The sequence below is a fragment of the Bombus fervidus genome, chromosome 10, assembly GCF_041682495.2.
Source record: "Bombus fervidus isolate BK054 chromosome 10, iyBomFerv1, whole genome shotgun sequence".
In the NCBI taxonomy this organism is placed as follows: domain Eukaryota; kingdom Metazoa; phylum Arthropoda; class Insecta; order Hymenoptera; family Apidae; genus Bombus; species Bombus fervidus.
In genome coordinates, this window is record NC_091526.1 from 2,128,060 (window position 1) to 2,143,428 (window position 15,369).

General features: G+C 33.9%; 2 protein-coding genes across 2 annotated transcripts; one reads left to right on the forward strand and one right to left on the reverse strand.

Annotated features, from left to right (window-relative positions):
- The first annotated feature begins 3,489 nt into the window (after positions 1-3,489).
- L(1)10bb (BUD31-like protein) lies at positions 3,490-4,604 on the forward strand. The gene is made up of 3 exons (XM_072011275.1): positions 3,490-3,691; positions 4,066-4,188; positions 4,265-4,604. Exons 1-3 carry the CDS (start codon positions 3,598-3,600, stop codon positions 4,480-4,482), a joined length of 435 nt encoding a protein of 144 aa, XP_071867376.1. The 5' UTR covers positions 3,490-3,597; the 3' UTR covers positions 4,483-4,604.
- Positions 4,605-5,273: 669 nt separating this feature from the next.
- LOC139991316 (uncharacterized) lies at positions 5,274-7,710 on the reverse strand. Its single transcript, XM_072011276.1, has 2 exons — positions 7,089-7,710; positions 5,274-6,644 (listed from the first exon to the last, which is right to left on the reverse strand). Exons 1-2 carry the CDS (start codon positions 7,335-7,337, stop codon positions 5,358-5,360), a joined length of 1,536 nt encoding a protein of 511 aa, XP_071867377.1. The 5' UTR covers positions 7,338-7,710; the 3' UTR covers positions 5,274-5,357.
- Between the last annotated feature and the right edge of the window lie 7,659 nt (positions 7,711-15,369).

Consider the following 15,369-nt stretch of genomic DNA (forward strand, 5'->3'; position numbering starts at 1 on the left):
ATTCAAAAAATATTCGATTTCAAAAACTACAGCGAATCGCGAATAAAGCGACTAATCATATTCAAAATCATATAGTAAAGGTATTGTTGAAAAGAGAAATTGAATATACTAAATATTCTGCCGTCTTCCATATAAATTTATTACATTAAATTTATTATTTAGCTACAATGTATCCATTTATAACTGTCATCTATTGAAAGAGTAGCTATTAAATGTTGTACGGGAAAGTCGTTTTATATTTCCAAGTCAACCGTGTTTTATATCTCACAAAAAGCAACATCTGCATATTAAAGAGTTGCAATATATTTTTTAATGCAAACTACTGTTAAGCAAGTGTAACTATCGAAAATATCATTGATTTAAGTTATTATTTACTTTTTACTATGTAATTTATGTATAATTTGAGTCTACTTCTGCGAAAAGAACCTTGATAAACTTGTATCACCATATATAATTAGCTATTTATATAATTTATAGCATTTAATTTCCGACAGTCTAGGTGTAATAAAGTTTCATCTCTCCAATTGTAGAAAAACCTGGAACTTTAACGTTCTTCGATCGCCTAAAACCTCCATTTTCTATGAAATATGTTTTTGAATTTGAAAAGTTCGTTTGCGATAGATCAATTCAGACAAAATTACTAAACGAATCATGAAATAATCTTTACCGCTAATTGTATCTATATGAAATATATATTTGTGAGTATTTTTAAGCGCAATATGTATTATTAAGTTTTTTTCATCATATCGTTATATCAGAATTTATCACATTTATGCAAAATTTCAAAGTTTAATATATAATAATAAGCGATAATAATATATAAATAATAATAATATAGTGGCATATTTCAGGTTTTCTTTATTAAAATCAAAAGTCAAATTAGAACTCAACAAAAATATTCCTCGGGTCCAGCAAACTTCTCTACACGAACTTAAGGAGCATCCTATGCACGAGAGCCACAACGAGTCTCAAGTTCAATAATGTGTCCGCTAATTTACCTCGTATCGTAATGAAGAAAGCTATAACATCCAGTAGCACACAGGACTGTATATTACACATTATCTCGTTAAAAAGTCAGCGTACACTGATATGTACACTGATGCAAATTTCCTCTGTAATTCTTTCGTTGCACTTATATAATGTCCCCAGTTTGCCGCTTTCAATTTTTAACTAATTTCACGGAATTTCCACCGAAAGGCTTTCGCTTTTATCTCCGAGTCACGGGCGCCCGTGTCTTCCTTGATTCGTTTTGCTCGCTCGAAATTTTATCCCAGACTTTGTGCGAATTTTATACAATGTTGGATTTCGCGGAATCTCGCCATCTCCACATCCTTTAACGCAATTTCTTCTTCGCGACATCACCGAGCGACCCTCTTAAGGAATTTTCAGCGGTCAAACTGAAATCTTGTTTCGATCCTTTTGTTTCTGAACTTAGATCGCCATCCTCTCTGACACTCTCTTCATCGTGGCTCTGCTCAGAGAGGAGGAATCGTCGCAGCGTCGTGTAAGAACAATCAGCTCGCTTTTTCTGTGCGCTTCTTCTTCGTTTTTCGTCCTGGAGATCGAAGCCTCGTTATGTCAGAGCTGCCGCGATTTCGGGGTAATTCCATATGCTCTCTGCCTGTGTACCTTTTGTTGCTGCTTCTCCTTCTCTTCCATCGCTTTTTATATCTGCCAACACCAAGAAAGGTCTTGTTTTGGACAGAACAAGGTCGTTCGGCTCTTACATTTTAAACGATTCCAGATGCGAAGAAAAATGTTATAAACTTGGATCCTATCGAGTGCAGTAAAATGAAATGAAACCATAATCTATTTCATGTAAATCTTAGAGATCAAGCTGGAACGCTCCTTCAGGCTACTGCACTATATACAGTTTTGTATTTGTACAAGACTTTCCGACGTATGCTATACGTTATATAATCCAGCGGTTGAAACATTAACAGAATTTATTACAATTGTGTATAATAGTAATGTATTTTACACGTTTCTTTATACACTGTTATTTGGGCATTAGTAAAAAAAGTGAACGAAATCACGACTACTGTTAAAAAAATATATTCAGTTCCTGGTTACCGAATTAATTCAACCACAGGCAGAAATTTCATCTTTCTACTTGTAATGTGTCAGAGACGCATATTCGTATGTATATTATGTCGGATAAAGGACAAATTATCATTGGTTGTTTAAACTGTTTATAGACGATTATGCACATATATACGTATAGCAACTATTTAATTTATTATCTCCTTGTTCCACGTCGCTTAATTTTAATAAAAAAATTAGAAATACTGAAAATGTTAGACTTGATTGTAGTTCAGTGACCAGAGTCTGTACGTGTCGTTATAAGTTACAGAAAATAAAATACACGTATAAACCTGAAAAACCATCAACAAGTCTCTGGGAACGAGGTTAACGACATCGGCCGATAATTCAGAGAACTAGAGGTCGGATGAACCGTGTCCGAAAGGAAAGCAAATTTTTTTTTCTTTTCACCAAACATCAACCATGGAACGAGCAGTATATACCAACCGATTTCTTACTGGTCGCGCTACTAGGAATCAATCAAGCCCTCAGGATCGTCGATGCTCTTCTTAACCGACAGTCAGTCTAGAACGTTTCGTGAGAACGTAACACAGCGATTTCCAGATCATCTATTGACTTTTTCTTCTTCGACTCCTCCATTCTCTCAAATAATAAAAAAAGCTCAATGGTAGAAAAAAGAAGTTGCTGACACAGAATGAGAATGTTTCGTGGCATTCTTTGTGAATATCTTTCTGAATGTCGATAATAAACTATCGAGCGCGCGTGCTTTCTTCTTCTTCAAACACGATGGCGTTTGCAATCGATTGCGATTTTTTGCGTCTTGTAAAATCCTCTTCGAGTCTTCCTATTGTTTTATAAACTACACACTTCGTATCACTTTGAAATAAAATGGTGAACTTTTGAAAAATTAGTGTTGACTATATAACTAAATCCAATCCCGTTCAGTAAACCTTCTAGACCAGTCGAATTTGCCTTCAAACTACTCAAAATCGGAAAAAATTGTAAACAGGAAAACGAAAAATTGTTCACTTCTTTTGTAGGTGAGTGTACAATATCATTAGACATATGGTTTATAGGAGATTAATCTACTCATCGGTGCATAATATATGTATTGTTCCTTATAAGAATCAAAGATAATATATTCTATAGGTTGAGAATGCTCGTGTATAGAAATAATTGTTTAATATATCCAAATATCTTTTAAATGATAATGATAACTTATTTCATCTTGCTTTAGAATTTCATCCATTCTTATTCTTTAATTCTTCTTCCGCTCTTCTTCTATATTTATTCTATACAATATTGAATTATCTTGATATTTCTGAAAAAAGAAACTGTTTAAAAAAAATATGAGAACGGTGTTTCATTTGTAGTTTGCCGCCATGCCGCCATTATTCGGTTGCTTTGTTCGTCACGGCAGTAACGTAGCTATAGCTATGCATAATCAACACAGATACACAAGTGCGCAAGTAACGGAAGTATAACTCTACGACTTGACATTACTGTAAACTGTATATTGTATACTTTTCGTGGTAACGCTGATGCGAATTAAAAATGCCCAAAGTACGTAGAAGTAAGAAACCTCCGCCAGATGGTTGGGAATTAATTGAACCGACGCTAGAAGAATTAGAACAGAAAATGCGAGAAGGTAAGAAGAAAAAGAAAATGCAGGTTATGACTAGAAGGTTATGTTGATAACGAAATGTTTCTATTTTTTATACGAAATATAATGTTGCGAATAATTATAAACTCAACTCTATTTCTAGACTTCTCATAATATTAAAATAAAAATTGACAAAATCGTTTATATAATTTCATATTATAGTATAAAACAAAATTGAAGATACAAAACAAATAATATTTTTTTCTTTCGAAGTCCAGAAAAAATATAAACTTAATGCTAATTTTGTTTTTTGGAAATATCGAAGAGATAATGGGGAATCTAAATGTGTTTGAGTCCAAAATTATTCAGAGCAGTGTATTTTTTGAAATAATTCAAATCTGTCGATGTTTGAATCGTAGCTGAAACGGAACCTCACGAGGGCAAGCGAAAACAAGAATCTTTATGGCCCATATTTAAAATTCACCATCAGAAATCACGATACATATATGACTTATATTATAGACGGAAAGCGATAAGCCGCGGTAAAGTATCATTGATTGTTTCATTTCCTTACTTTCCTCGCTGTTATTTACTCTTTTATATGTTCTATGTTTTCAGAATTGTATGATTATTGCCTGAACGAAAATATAGCAGATAGAAATTTGATAGCCAAGTGGAAGAAAGTGGGATACGAAAACTTGTGTTGTCTACGTTGTATACAACACAGGGATACTAACTTTGGTACAAATTGTATTTGTAGAGTACCTAAAGGCAAACTCGAAGAAGGCAGAATAGTGGAATGCATTCACTGCGGGTGCAGAGGATGTTCCGGATAACATTTAGCGATGACTACAAGATACGTATTTATGTTTCTGTTAATGGTATTGCATTGTATATTACTAAAAACTGTATCGCATAATATCGATGACCTATGAAAGTATCAAGTTATAAATTAAAAGTGTATGTACCTTTATTATACCTTATAATTCTCTCTAATTGTACAATTTTCCATCTCTACCGACTATTTCCAAGTATTTTTAAATGGTCTAAAACAACATTGTTGTTTTTATATAATTGCAGGTTTCTTACATTTGAATTTATCGTATAAGTAAGTGACATGTATGGATGAATTAAAAACTTTTCATCTGAATTGAAATAGAAAATAATCTTTGGTTGGTATTATTAGATCATAAGTAATTCGCATGAATGAAATGAAGTGAAACTTTGAATTTTTGGGTAATCCAATTTAATTTGTATTCTGTAAATTACTATTCATTTGTAAACTTAATACGTACACTTTATTTATGTTTTAGAATTAAATAATATAACTTCAAATATAAAGCACATTCCAAATAACATGTAGCGATGATAATAAAGGTGTGTTTATGTTTTTGTTAATGGTATTGTATCGTAAAGTACCAAAAATCGAAATTTAAATTGATTACTTGTGTTCTAACAATTCCAGATAAAAGTTAATATAAGATATTCTACGTATGTATAAAGATTGAAAATTTTTTGATTATTTTCTAATAAAATAAATAAATCTTTGTTCGATTTGAAAAAATAAAACTAAACTAGAAGCTAATGCAAGATATGTATCATATGGATAATATATAGGTTTTTCGTATAGTATAATACTGAACATAACAATGTTTTTGTTTTACTTTTACCACTGATTTCAATACTTTCAATATGAAGTGAACGATAACTTTTAATTCTGGTATTTTTTGTAAAGTTCCGTAAAAACCGTCTGACATTCTTTATGAGTAAACGTTTGTGTGTATTGGTTATTTAATATAATAAATCTTTTACCCTTTCGCCAAACTGTAGCAGTTGGTGGTGAGTCACATATCATTTCTTTAATAGGATGACAAATCGTATTTGTTCTTGCAGATAAAAATGAAATAGCCGATCGACATTCTGAAACGGTGAAATCTCTTTGAGAAGTTTGTGTAGCGATTCCAATAATTTGCCAAGAATATTTAACGCTACATTTGCAGACTGATTCGTCATCGAGAAGATTGCTTTCCTTAACTAAATTGTCCAAAAGTGTCTGTGATGTTTGCGAACTTGTACCAATGACCTGCCAAGAATATTTTATCTTGCACGTACGGCCGTTGTTGTTCGAGTTTGTACTATCCTGATATTGAGATCGATTGTTCGTAAGAAAGGATAGAATCGAATGGCCAATGTTTTCTCGAGAATGATGCCGAAAATTACGCGTAGCCAACATTTTACTATGCATAGTGTCTATCGTATCGGGTCCGTTCGTTTTTAAAAAATTGTCTGATGTCGAAACATCAAACATGGTACATCGAAGTTGATTAAAGGCTTCCGATTCGATATGCGTAATTGGATACTTTAATCCTTCCCCGTGATTAATGATACTATTAGAAATTGTTCCTCTTATGGCTACGTCGATATTTTCTAAGACAGATTCGCAATAAGGATCAAAAATACATTGTTTTTCAACGTCTTCTCTCTTCGTGGTCGCTGTTGGTATTGCTGAACTTAATGTAATTGAAACATTCGAGGTATTCCTTGGCATAATTGAATTATTTAAGATATTGTTTTCCATCAGATGTATCTTTTCCTTAGAACTCGATGACAAACATCTAGTCCGAGTAGTATCATTCTGCGATCGACGAATAACATTTTCTGAATTGTGTAATTTCAATTTTTTATCATTACCGTTTGTTCTTGGAAGATTCAATGAGATGCGATTAATACTGCCAATTCTTGTTTTCTCATTAATTTTATCCATTTTCTTCCGTTTACTTGTTTTAATTACATTTTCATCCATTGCAGGAGAGTGACGTTTGAACGAAGTCAAAGGCAGATCAGAAATCGATGAAGGAAATATCAATATTTGTTGCTTTTTAATTTCTGGTTGTTGAGAGAAATTTACTTTCTTATCGTTTACAAAACTGTAACTTTTATTAATCGAACGCAACCGTTTTCCTGAGGTTTCTACTTTGTGTTTACTTATTATATTAGTCTGAAAACACATTAACGTTGCATATTAGGCTATAAAAGGCTATTATGGATGAAATTTCACCCTATGAGAACTTTGTTTTAATATTATCGTCTGAAATAGTAATATCGAGAATACAGTTCTTGCAACCGTTACAAACAATAACTATTTTGCCTTTTATTTAATATTAGATAGCGGTAAAACATTTAATTGCGTTTGTTTGATTTTATTGATATATATATATATATAAGAAAAAAAAAAACAAATAGAAATTTCACTTATGATAGCGTAAATATAATTTTCTTTGATGATAGAGGTTTGCTTTCAAAAATGTTGTCTTTAATTTTAGAAATCTTGTATCTATATGCGCGTAAGAGAAATCAAAAATGAAAAGACGAGAAAAACAATAACTCAGCTTAGATAAATAACCTGTTTCGGATAAGGTATTGGATCTGTACAGCTTTTTACTAGAAGGCTACATGGTTTCTTTAATAATGGCATCGTTGCGCCGTTGTTACTTCGGTATAACTTAACGAATTCCACTTTTGGTACGGAAAAATTGCACTGCATTGCATCACCACGTTTCTTCGTAAATATGGTCTTTGTTATCGGTACAAAAACATTTTCCGTAATCACTTCCACTTTTGGTGCAATCAATTTTTTCGATTTTAACGAACTCCGTATACGGTTGCTTTTTGCGCTACCTTTTAACTCCATTGCCTTTCCTAATCGAATGTTACATACTAACCTTCCCAGAACTAAATAATTTTTTAGCCTGTAATGTATATTAGGATGTAATAAGAAAAATTACTTTTTATAAATTATTATTTGTAGAAACGGAATTTGTCGCATAGCATTGTAGAGAAGACTACGATCCACTAAAATTTACTAAAGATGAATACATTTATCGTCGATAACTTACTTTAATTGTTAATTGATATTTTACTAAAACACAATGTTGCGTATACATAACATCAAATGTGAAAAAAGGATATATGATTTCCGTGTGTTTATTTCACTTATGCAATTTACTTTTCAATTTGTCACATCTCAAAAATAGGTAAAATTAAAGACCAGCTTTAAGTAAGTAAGTGGAAACGAAGGTTAAAGTTAGAAAAAAAAAAAAGAAAAATAGGAAAGAAAAGAGAGAAGTCGCATACATTTTATCGTAATTCTCTTATTTCATATGAAAAATTTTCATTAGATCTTCATTAATTCTAGTAATTCCAGCTGTTTCCAAAACAGCTGGTCAAGTGCTCTTGCATTGCGTTGGTAGAATGCGATGGTACACCATTCTACACGAACCATCTCTTACTGCGTATAGAGTTTCACGTGCCCAGAAATGTTCGTTACGTATATTTGTTATTCCAGATTTATTAAATGTTGTCTCATCAGCAAATAATATCCTCACGGGGAAACTGGAGTTGCGTTAAATTTTCCGATTTGTCGTCATTTGCAAAGATTATTTCTTCTCGAATTTTCTCGAATACGATGCAATGTTCTATCTGCCAGATCCGGATCGTCGTGCTGAATTCGTTTTATCTTTGAAATATCTTTGCGCTGGGTATAGTCCTATTGAGATATTTTTCGGCGTATAAACTTGGCGCTTTTATGCTATTACTGTCTGCCGCACCGGAACAAATGTCCGAAAGTTCTCTAAATGTATACATATTGTAATAAATATGGCTAGAAATGTGGCTATAAATACAATTACACTGCATACAACACTCGCTACGCGTACAATACACGCACTACGCGCACTGCATACACAATACACCCAAGTAACACCCTAAATTGATATTTTCGGTTCTTTGAAAGTTCCTCGTCGACCGTCGGAATGATTCTGTTCTTCGAAAATTGTTCTACCCTCTTGCTTCAAAATGACTAAAACGTGGCAATGTAACGATGGAGAGTTTATTCCGAAAAGAAATTTACGATACAAGGGTATGGTACTGAGAAGGCGAACAGGCTGTGCACCAGATACGTTTAAAAATAAGCGCAAACCTATTTTGCACAATCTTAAAACTTTATATAGCTAGGGATTTATTAGCGATGGTCATTGGGAAATGGACTTTCTGTTTATAAGATGGGTTTTGGAAACATCTCAATTCTTCAAGCCTTATTGTCTTTAGCTTTTATAACCGTAACGTATTTTAAGCATGGAAAGAAAAAAATAACATAATAAAGAAGCACAACTCTCGCATTTATTATTTGTTATTTAATTTGAAGCAAACACTGTGACTATATTCGTGGAATAATATAAAATATTAATTCAACATTGTGTAGGAACTGTTGAAAAACCAACTATAAGTTTTTCGGTAAATATTCACTTTTCATCACAAAATGTATATCTTTTATATATATAACGATAAGTTTGTTCATAATTACAAAATTCTACATTATGAGGATTAAAACTGCGTTACCGATTACTTCGCCGAGTCTGCTCCGAAGGTAAAACATTTTTAAACAGGAAAGAACGTTAGTTGGCTATCCGTCAAAAATGTTTTACCTTTGACTAAAAATTGGATTATGTAGCCCCTCGTACCATCTTAATATCACTTGCGATATTATCGATTCAGTACAGAATAAGATATCAACGTTATTGGAACGGTAGGAATTATAATTAATTCAATGATCGATATATTTATAATCGGGATCGATCTATATTCTATATAAACCACTTGGACTTAATGAGAATAGCGAGTAAGAGAAAATTGTCAGTTTTCGCGGGAATTACGACACGATGCTTCACCATACGATGGACATCGAAGATAATTAGGTATCGGTTAAAATTAATTTGCCAGATATTGCTTGCTTTTTGCGTATATTAAGTGTTTACATCGCGCATATGAAATTTCGTAATCGTGTTGTCCAAATGTGTAACGCATAATTCTATATAGTTTTGCTAGCTTGTTTTATTTAATCATGTAAAATAGGATGTCAGAAATTTCCAAGTAATAATCGTTATAAAAAGTGCCTGTATCCAAATTGCGGTTTAACAAACCGTAATTCAATGGATACCACCAGTTCTCATTGTTTACCTGTAATTGATAGTGATAGATGCATAACGAATACCATAAAACTACCAAAAAGATACAGACGTAGTTGGCATATTTTTTAAAAAGTAGTTTCTACAATATCGGATGCATAACGAAAAAGTGTCGTATCTAAAATTTTTCTTCTTGAAAATATGGATATGAGCGATGAAAATTGTAACATTCAAAGCGTATGAATAACGAAAGAACGCAATGTGCAGGATAGCCGGTTGATGGAAACTGAAGAACAAATAAAGTAGAAGAAGAAATGTAATATCCTTCGCTTATAATTACGAGCAAAGTGTAAGGCAATGAATCGGTTGAAGAATAAGCTTTCTTCAGGCTGCATTAATGATGAAACCGAGCTCGGTAGGTTTAGTGTTAAGCAGCGCTGGCCATGGATAGTACTTAAATGGGTACCGCTTGGGAAAACTCTGTGTGGCTTTTTTGCACGACGGCCTAGGGGATAGCGTTGAAAGGGATGGTCCCTCCAAATGCCCGGACTAACCTAGGAACGACTTCCCCAAAATGGGAGAAGACGGACAGGAGTGCTCCGGCAGTAATTCGAAAGAAGTCCAGGCGCATCCCTGTTGAGCGTTAAGCGAACCATCGTGGGGTTCTGGTCGGTAAAGTTGGACACTACACCGCCTCGGCTGCATTAATCATGCGTGTTTGAAGAAAGTAATGGCAAAAAAAAGTATTTAACTTTATTTTAACTTTCACAATGATGTTATCGTTTAAACTTGAACGGTGTATAAAAAAATATAGAAAAATATTAAAATTATTGCGTCAATCCATTGACTCATTATCGTCTGAAAGAGAATATTCTCTTTTCCTCTCTAAACAAAATATAGTAAACGATTAATTTCTTTTTTTTACTTGTCTATCTCGGATAGAAAAGTAGACATGAACTTTTCCATAGAACCGTACAATTAAATAGGTTCTTGTCAATGCTAGTTTTAGTTAAACTCGGTACTTGGCCGGGTGACGCAGCACCTGTACCGTGAAACAATCAGAATTCAATGGAAGAGTGCGTGAACAGTATTATTTCATTTCTGGTACTAACTATCTTTTAGAAGTTATGTACCCATTTTTTCATCACCCTAATATATATATATATATATATAATATGTATAATATATTTCTCTTTACATATTCACATTCTCTTTATATATCAGAATAATATACAAGGGCCTATAAAATTAAGGATCTGCTCTGCTTGGTTGCACACTATTACAGACAAGAACTTATTTAATAGTACGGTTTTACGGAAAAGTTTATATCTACTTTTTCTATCCGAGATAGACAAGTATGAGAATGAGAAAATCGTGCGATAAAGAAGCTAATTGTAAATTGTCTAAAAAAAAAGAAAACAAGAAATTAATCGTTTACTATATTTTTGAACGATGACAAATATTAAGGGGGTATTCTAGTCTAGACGAATTTCGTCCGCTTTTTTTTTTTTTTTTTCGAGCTCTGTAGAAAAAAAGAATATTTTTACTATCCATTTTTCTATCATTCGTTTATTTATATTTTAAAAATATATAAAAAATTAAAAAAAAATTCGAAACTCGAAAATTTATCCGCTGGTAAAGTGGGCGGTCCAAAAAAGGGATGTCCTGGCTTGCATGGTTCCAACCCTTCTGGTCATCTGAAACAAGGAATCCAACGGATTCTTAATCAGTAAAGATGTCGCTATCGCCTTTACCTCGGAGAAGTCAAAAAAAATTTTTCACAAAATGGTGGCCGTTTTTTTTAACAGTTCCAAATTTTTTAAAAATAGTTAAAAATTAAAATTTTTGACTTTAATCTGCTAAGCGACAGAGGGATGTATAGAGAAGGTTCACGCAAAATTTCAAATAAATCGGTTCGGTAGAACTTGAGATATCATGCACGCCAGCTTGAAAAAAGTAGTTTCGAGAAAAACGCGTTTAAAGTTTTGAGTAAAGTTTCATGCAGTTTTATTCACATAATGGTACGGTATACTTAGATATTTTCAATCGGCGATTCCTGCCCCATACAATGGACCTTCCTCCACTTCAAAATGTACATTCTCTGAAGTTCGTTCGTGTAGTCCTCGCTTCCTTTGAAGCATCCGAAGCTCGGATTTCAGAGCGTTCGATCCGAGTTTCGTCCCGTTTGACAGCGAACGCGATCAACCATGATTCCCATAACGTTCAGTATTTTTAAAATAGGTATAAAAGCTTCATTAAAAATACTAACAACAAGAAAAGTATTCAATTTCAATGGTCCGCGTTCCTGTATGAATGTGTTTCGGAGTAAAAGTCCATATCAAAGAATTTAACGATTCGTTATTATTCTGAAACTCACAGTGGTTGCTTGTAGGTGTTCTTGATTTGTTTGACTATGTAAGTGATGCTTGATGTCATTTTTTATTATTACTGCAGTTCCTCCATGTGCTTTACCTGAGGGATGTTTGGTATCGTATATGGTGTAGTACAGTATTTTCATGTAGTTTTTTAGGGTGAAATGTGTTTCTGAGACAAGTAGTATATCAATATTATTTTTATACAAAAATATTTTAGTTTCGTGGGCTCGCTGTTGCAAGCCATTGGAGTTCCAGACTGCTATTTTCAAAATGTCCATCTCTATTTTTTACTTAGCAAGTTAGTGAGTAGTTGTAACATGATTGTTGTTTGTTGTGCTTGTTGTCTTAGTATTGTGTTTAGATCACTTACCATTTTTCCTAACATTTCCATACCTTTAATGGATTGTTTGAGCATTTCTTTGATGTCTGTAACGTCTTCGATGTTATTGTTTTCATTCTGATTGATTGCAAGCGTTGGTTTGCTAATGTTTTTGGTTACTTGTGCGTAGCTTCGTTTACCTTGGGGATCTATGTTTCTGCTTATAGCGTTTAGTTCCTGTTGTGCTTTCAATGTTGTTTCGTTATCCGTTATACTTTGTTGTGGTTGATGGTCATTGTGTGATCTGTTGCGAAGTGGAGGAAACAGTTTACGTTGTATTTGTTTCCTTATTTCACATCCTTTGTAGCTGGCTGGGTGGTTTCCGTTACAATTATAGCATTTAACTTCTTCTATTTTTCCTGTGTATGGGCAGTGTATTGTTAGGTGATTTTTTGCACATTTAACACATGCCGGGCTTCTGTTGCAATAATTTTTTGTGTGTCCGTATTGTTGACACCGCATGCATTGTGGTATATCTTTTTTGTAGCGTGGTAGTTCCACTGTTACAATTGTATTTAGTATTTTTTTGATTTCATAGATTTCCTTGTTATTGGTTCTGGGTTCCAGTTCTATTAAGAATAGTGGCAATGGTTGCTTCGTATCGTATCTTGTCATATTGTTTATTGCTCTTGTTTCATGGCCAATTTTTCCTAATTCTTCACTTAATTTTTTTGTGTTAGTTTTTGGATGTAAACCTCTTATAACTATTTTATAGCTCCTTTCTGTTTTGAGTTGGTACGTGTGGTATATAGCATTTTTTTCCTTTAGTTCATTTATCACTTTCCTATAAACTTCTGGGGTGTTTGTTTGAATTTTTACTTCTTCTAATTTTGTTTGTTTTATTGTGTAGTTATCCTTCCCGACTACATTGTTTAGTCGATCAATAAGCGGGTCTATTATTTGGGCCTCAACAAATATTGGTGGTGGTTTTGATATGTAAGGTGTTTTAGTTGTGGTTTTGCTTGTCGGGTCATTGTCTATTTCTTCCGTTAGTGAGCTGAAGGAGTTTCTTAAAGGTAATTCTTGCAGCCATCGCTGCTTTCCTGTATCTGGGTTTCCTGCAGCATTTGTGCCTGGAATTATTTTACGTTTTTTGCTAGTCTTTGCTAGCTTCCAGTTTTCGTCCTGGTAACTTATTTTGTTGTCGTGTCTGCACTCCTCCTGTCTCCGCTGCTCTTCCATTTCTTCTATTTCCATATCATTTTGGTTGTTATTATTTTGTTGTTGTTGCTGTAAGCCTGGTAAATCTGACGACCCTTTTATGTAATATTTGTCTCCATTGGTTGCAATCTTGATCGTTGATATCTGCTGTTGCATTGTTTGTCACTATCACTATTCGTAGCACTTCTCTGAATCACTTGACTGGAGCACACGTTTGCTTACGCACATCTGTTCGCCTCGGTTGCCCGAGCGAGACTGATGGTGCATTATCATGAAGCAAAATTACTTTGTGTTGCCTTTTTTGATATTCTGGTCGTTTTTCACGCAAAGCTTGATTCAAATCGATCATTTGTTGTCGGTAGCGCTCAGTATTAACGGTTTCGCCAGGTTTTAACAGCTCATAATAGATCATACCCTTCTGATCCCACCAAACACAGAGCATTGTCTTCCGTCCATAGCGATTTGGTCTTGTAGTCGATGTCGGTGGTTCGCCCATGAGCTTTTACGCTTAGGATTCTCAAAATATATCTACTTTTCATCGCCAGTCACAATTCGGTGGAGAAATGACTTTCTTTTGTATCTGGCCATTTTCCCACCTTCTGGATCTTTCCCATGGCTTCCAAACGTATGGAGACGGCTTCTCGTGTCACGTTTAATTGATCAGCGAGTTGTTGTTGCGTTTGAGCGTCATCCTCATCCAACGATGCTTGCAATTCTCTGTCTTGAAACTTTTTCGGTGGTCTTCCACGTTCTTCGTTCCTCGCGTCAAAATTGCCACTTCTGAATTTTTTAAACCACTCAAAGCACTGTGATTTACCAAGAGCATGCTCACCGTAAGCTTCGACAAGCATTCGATGCGATTCTGCAGCAGTTTTCTTCAAATGGTAACAGAAAATCAATGCTGTCCGCAAATCGTAGTTTCCAGGCACAAAATTCGATATGTTCAACGCTATTACAAACTATGCTGTTGTATGAAACTTGTATCGTTCTGAGTCGAAAATGTGTGTGAGATGTCAACAAAGACTTTTAGCATCAATGACGCAGTTTAGTGATAACTACATTATCAGCTAGGGTCATCTATAGGCAAATTCCGGTTTCATGCTTACAGACATGATACCCCTTAAGCAGATTTCGATGCAGAAATAGTACAAACCGATCAGAATATAATCAGAACAAAATAAATAAATCTGGGAATATCTCAACTGCTTTTTGGTCTGCCTCTTGACCTTTGATTGAGATTTCCGTTTCTTTTCCTTGATATCTTTTCTGGCGCGTATCTTCCACTTCTCTTTCGGGTGCTTATAGAATCATGGGAGGAATTGACTCTTTAGAAACTGTGACTTCGTGGCGAAAAATTGCTTCGTCTTACGAACAAGAGAGTTACACCTTCGTATCATTCGCCATTTCACCTTGTCATATACAGTAGGAATACAGACTCTTCGGGAACGTAGCGACGTGAAGTCGTCGGCTGCAAAATTTGTAAAATCGCGCTGTTCTTTTTTCAAGCAATATTATCACTAGCTAAAATATCGCTTTTTACATTCCTATTTAACGTAACTCATTTACCTGTTTCGATAATTAATTTCATTTATTAAAAAATATGTTCCTTCCTTTTAAAGAAATTAAGTTGACCTTGAAATCTCCGCCATCACTGGATTTGCAAAAAAATAAATTGCGTCATGTCCTCCTTTTAATTAAATAATTTTTGCCGGAACATTTCTTTGATAACTTTAACAAGTTTTTGATACTTTGTCATATATCTCGTAATTCATGAACAACAACATTAGCAGCGAATGAAATATCAATATACACACATATGTATTATTATACATATACGTGTAATAT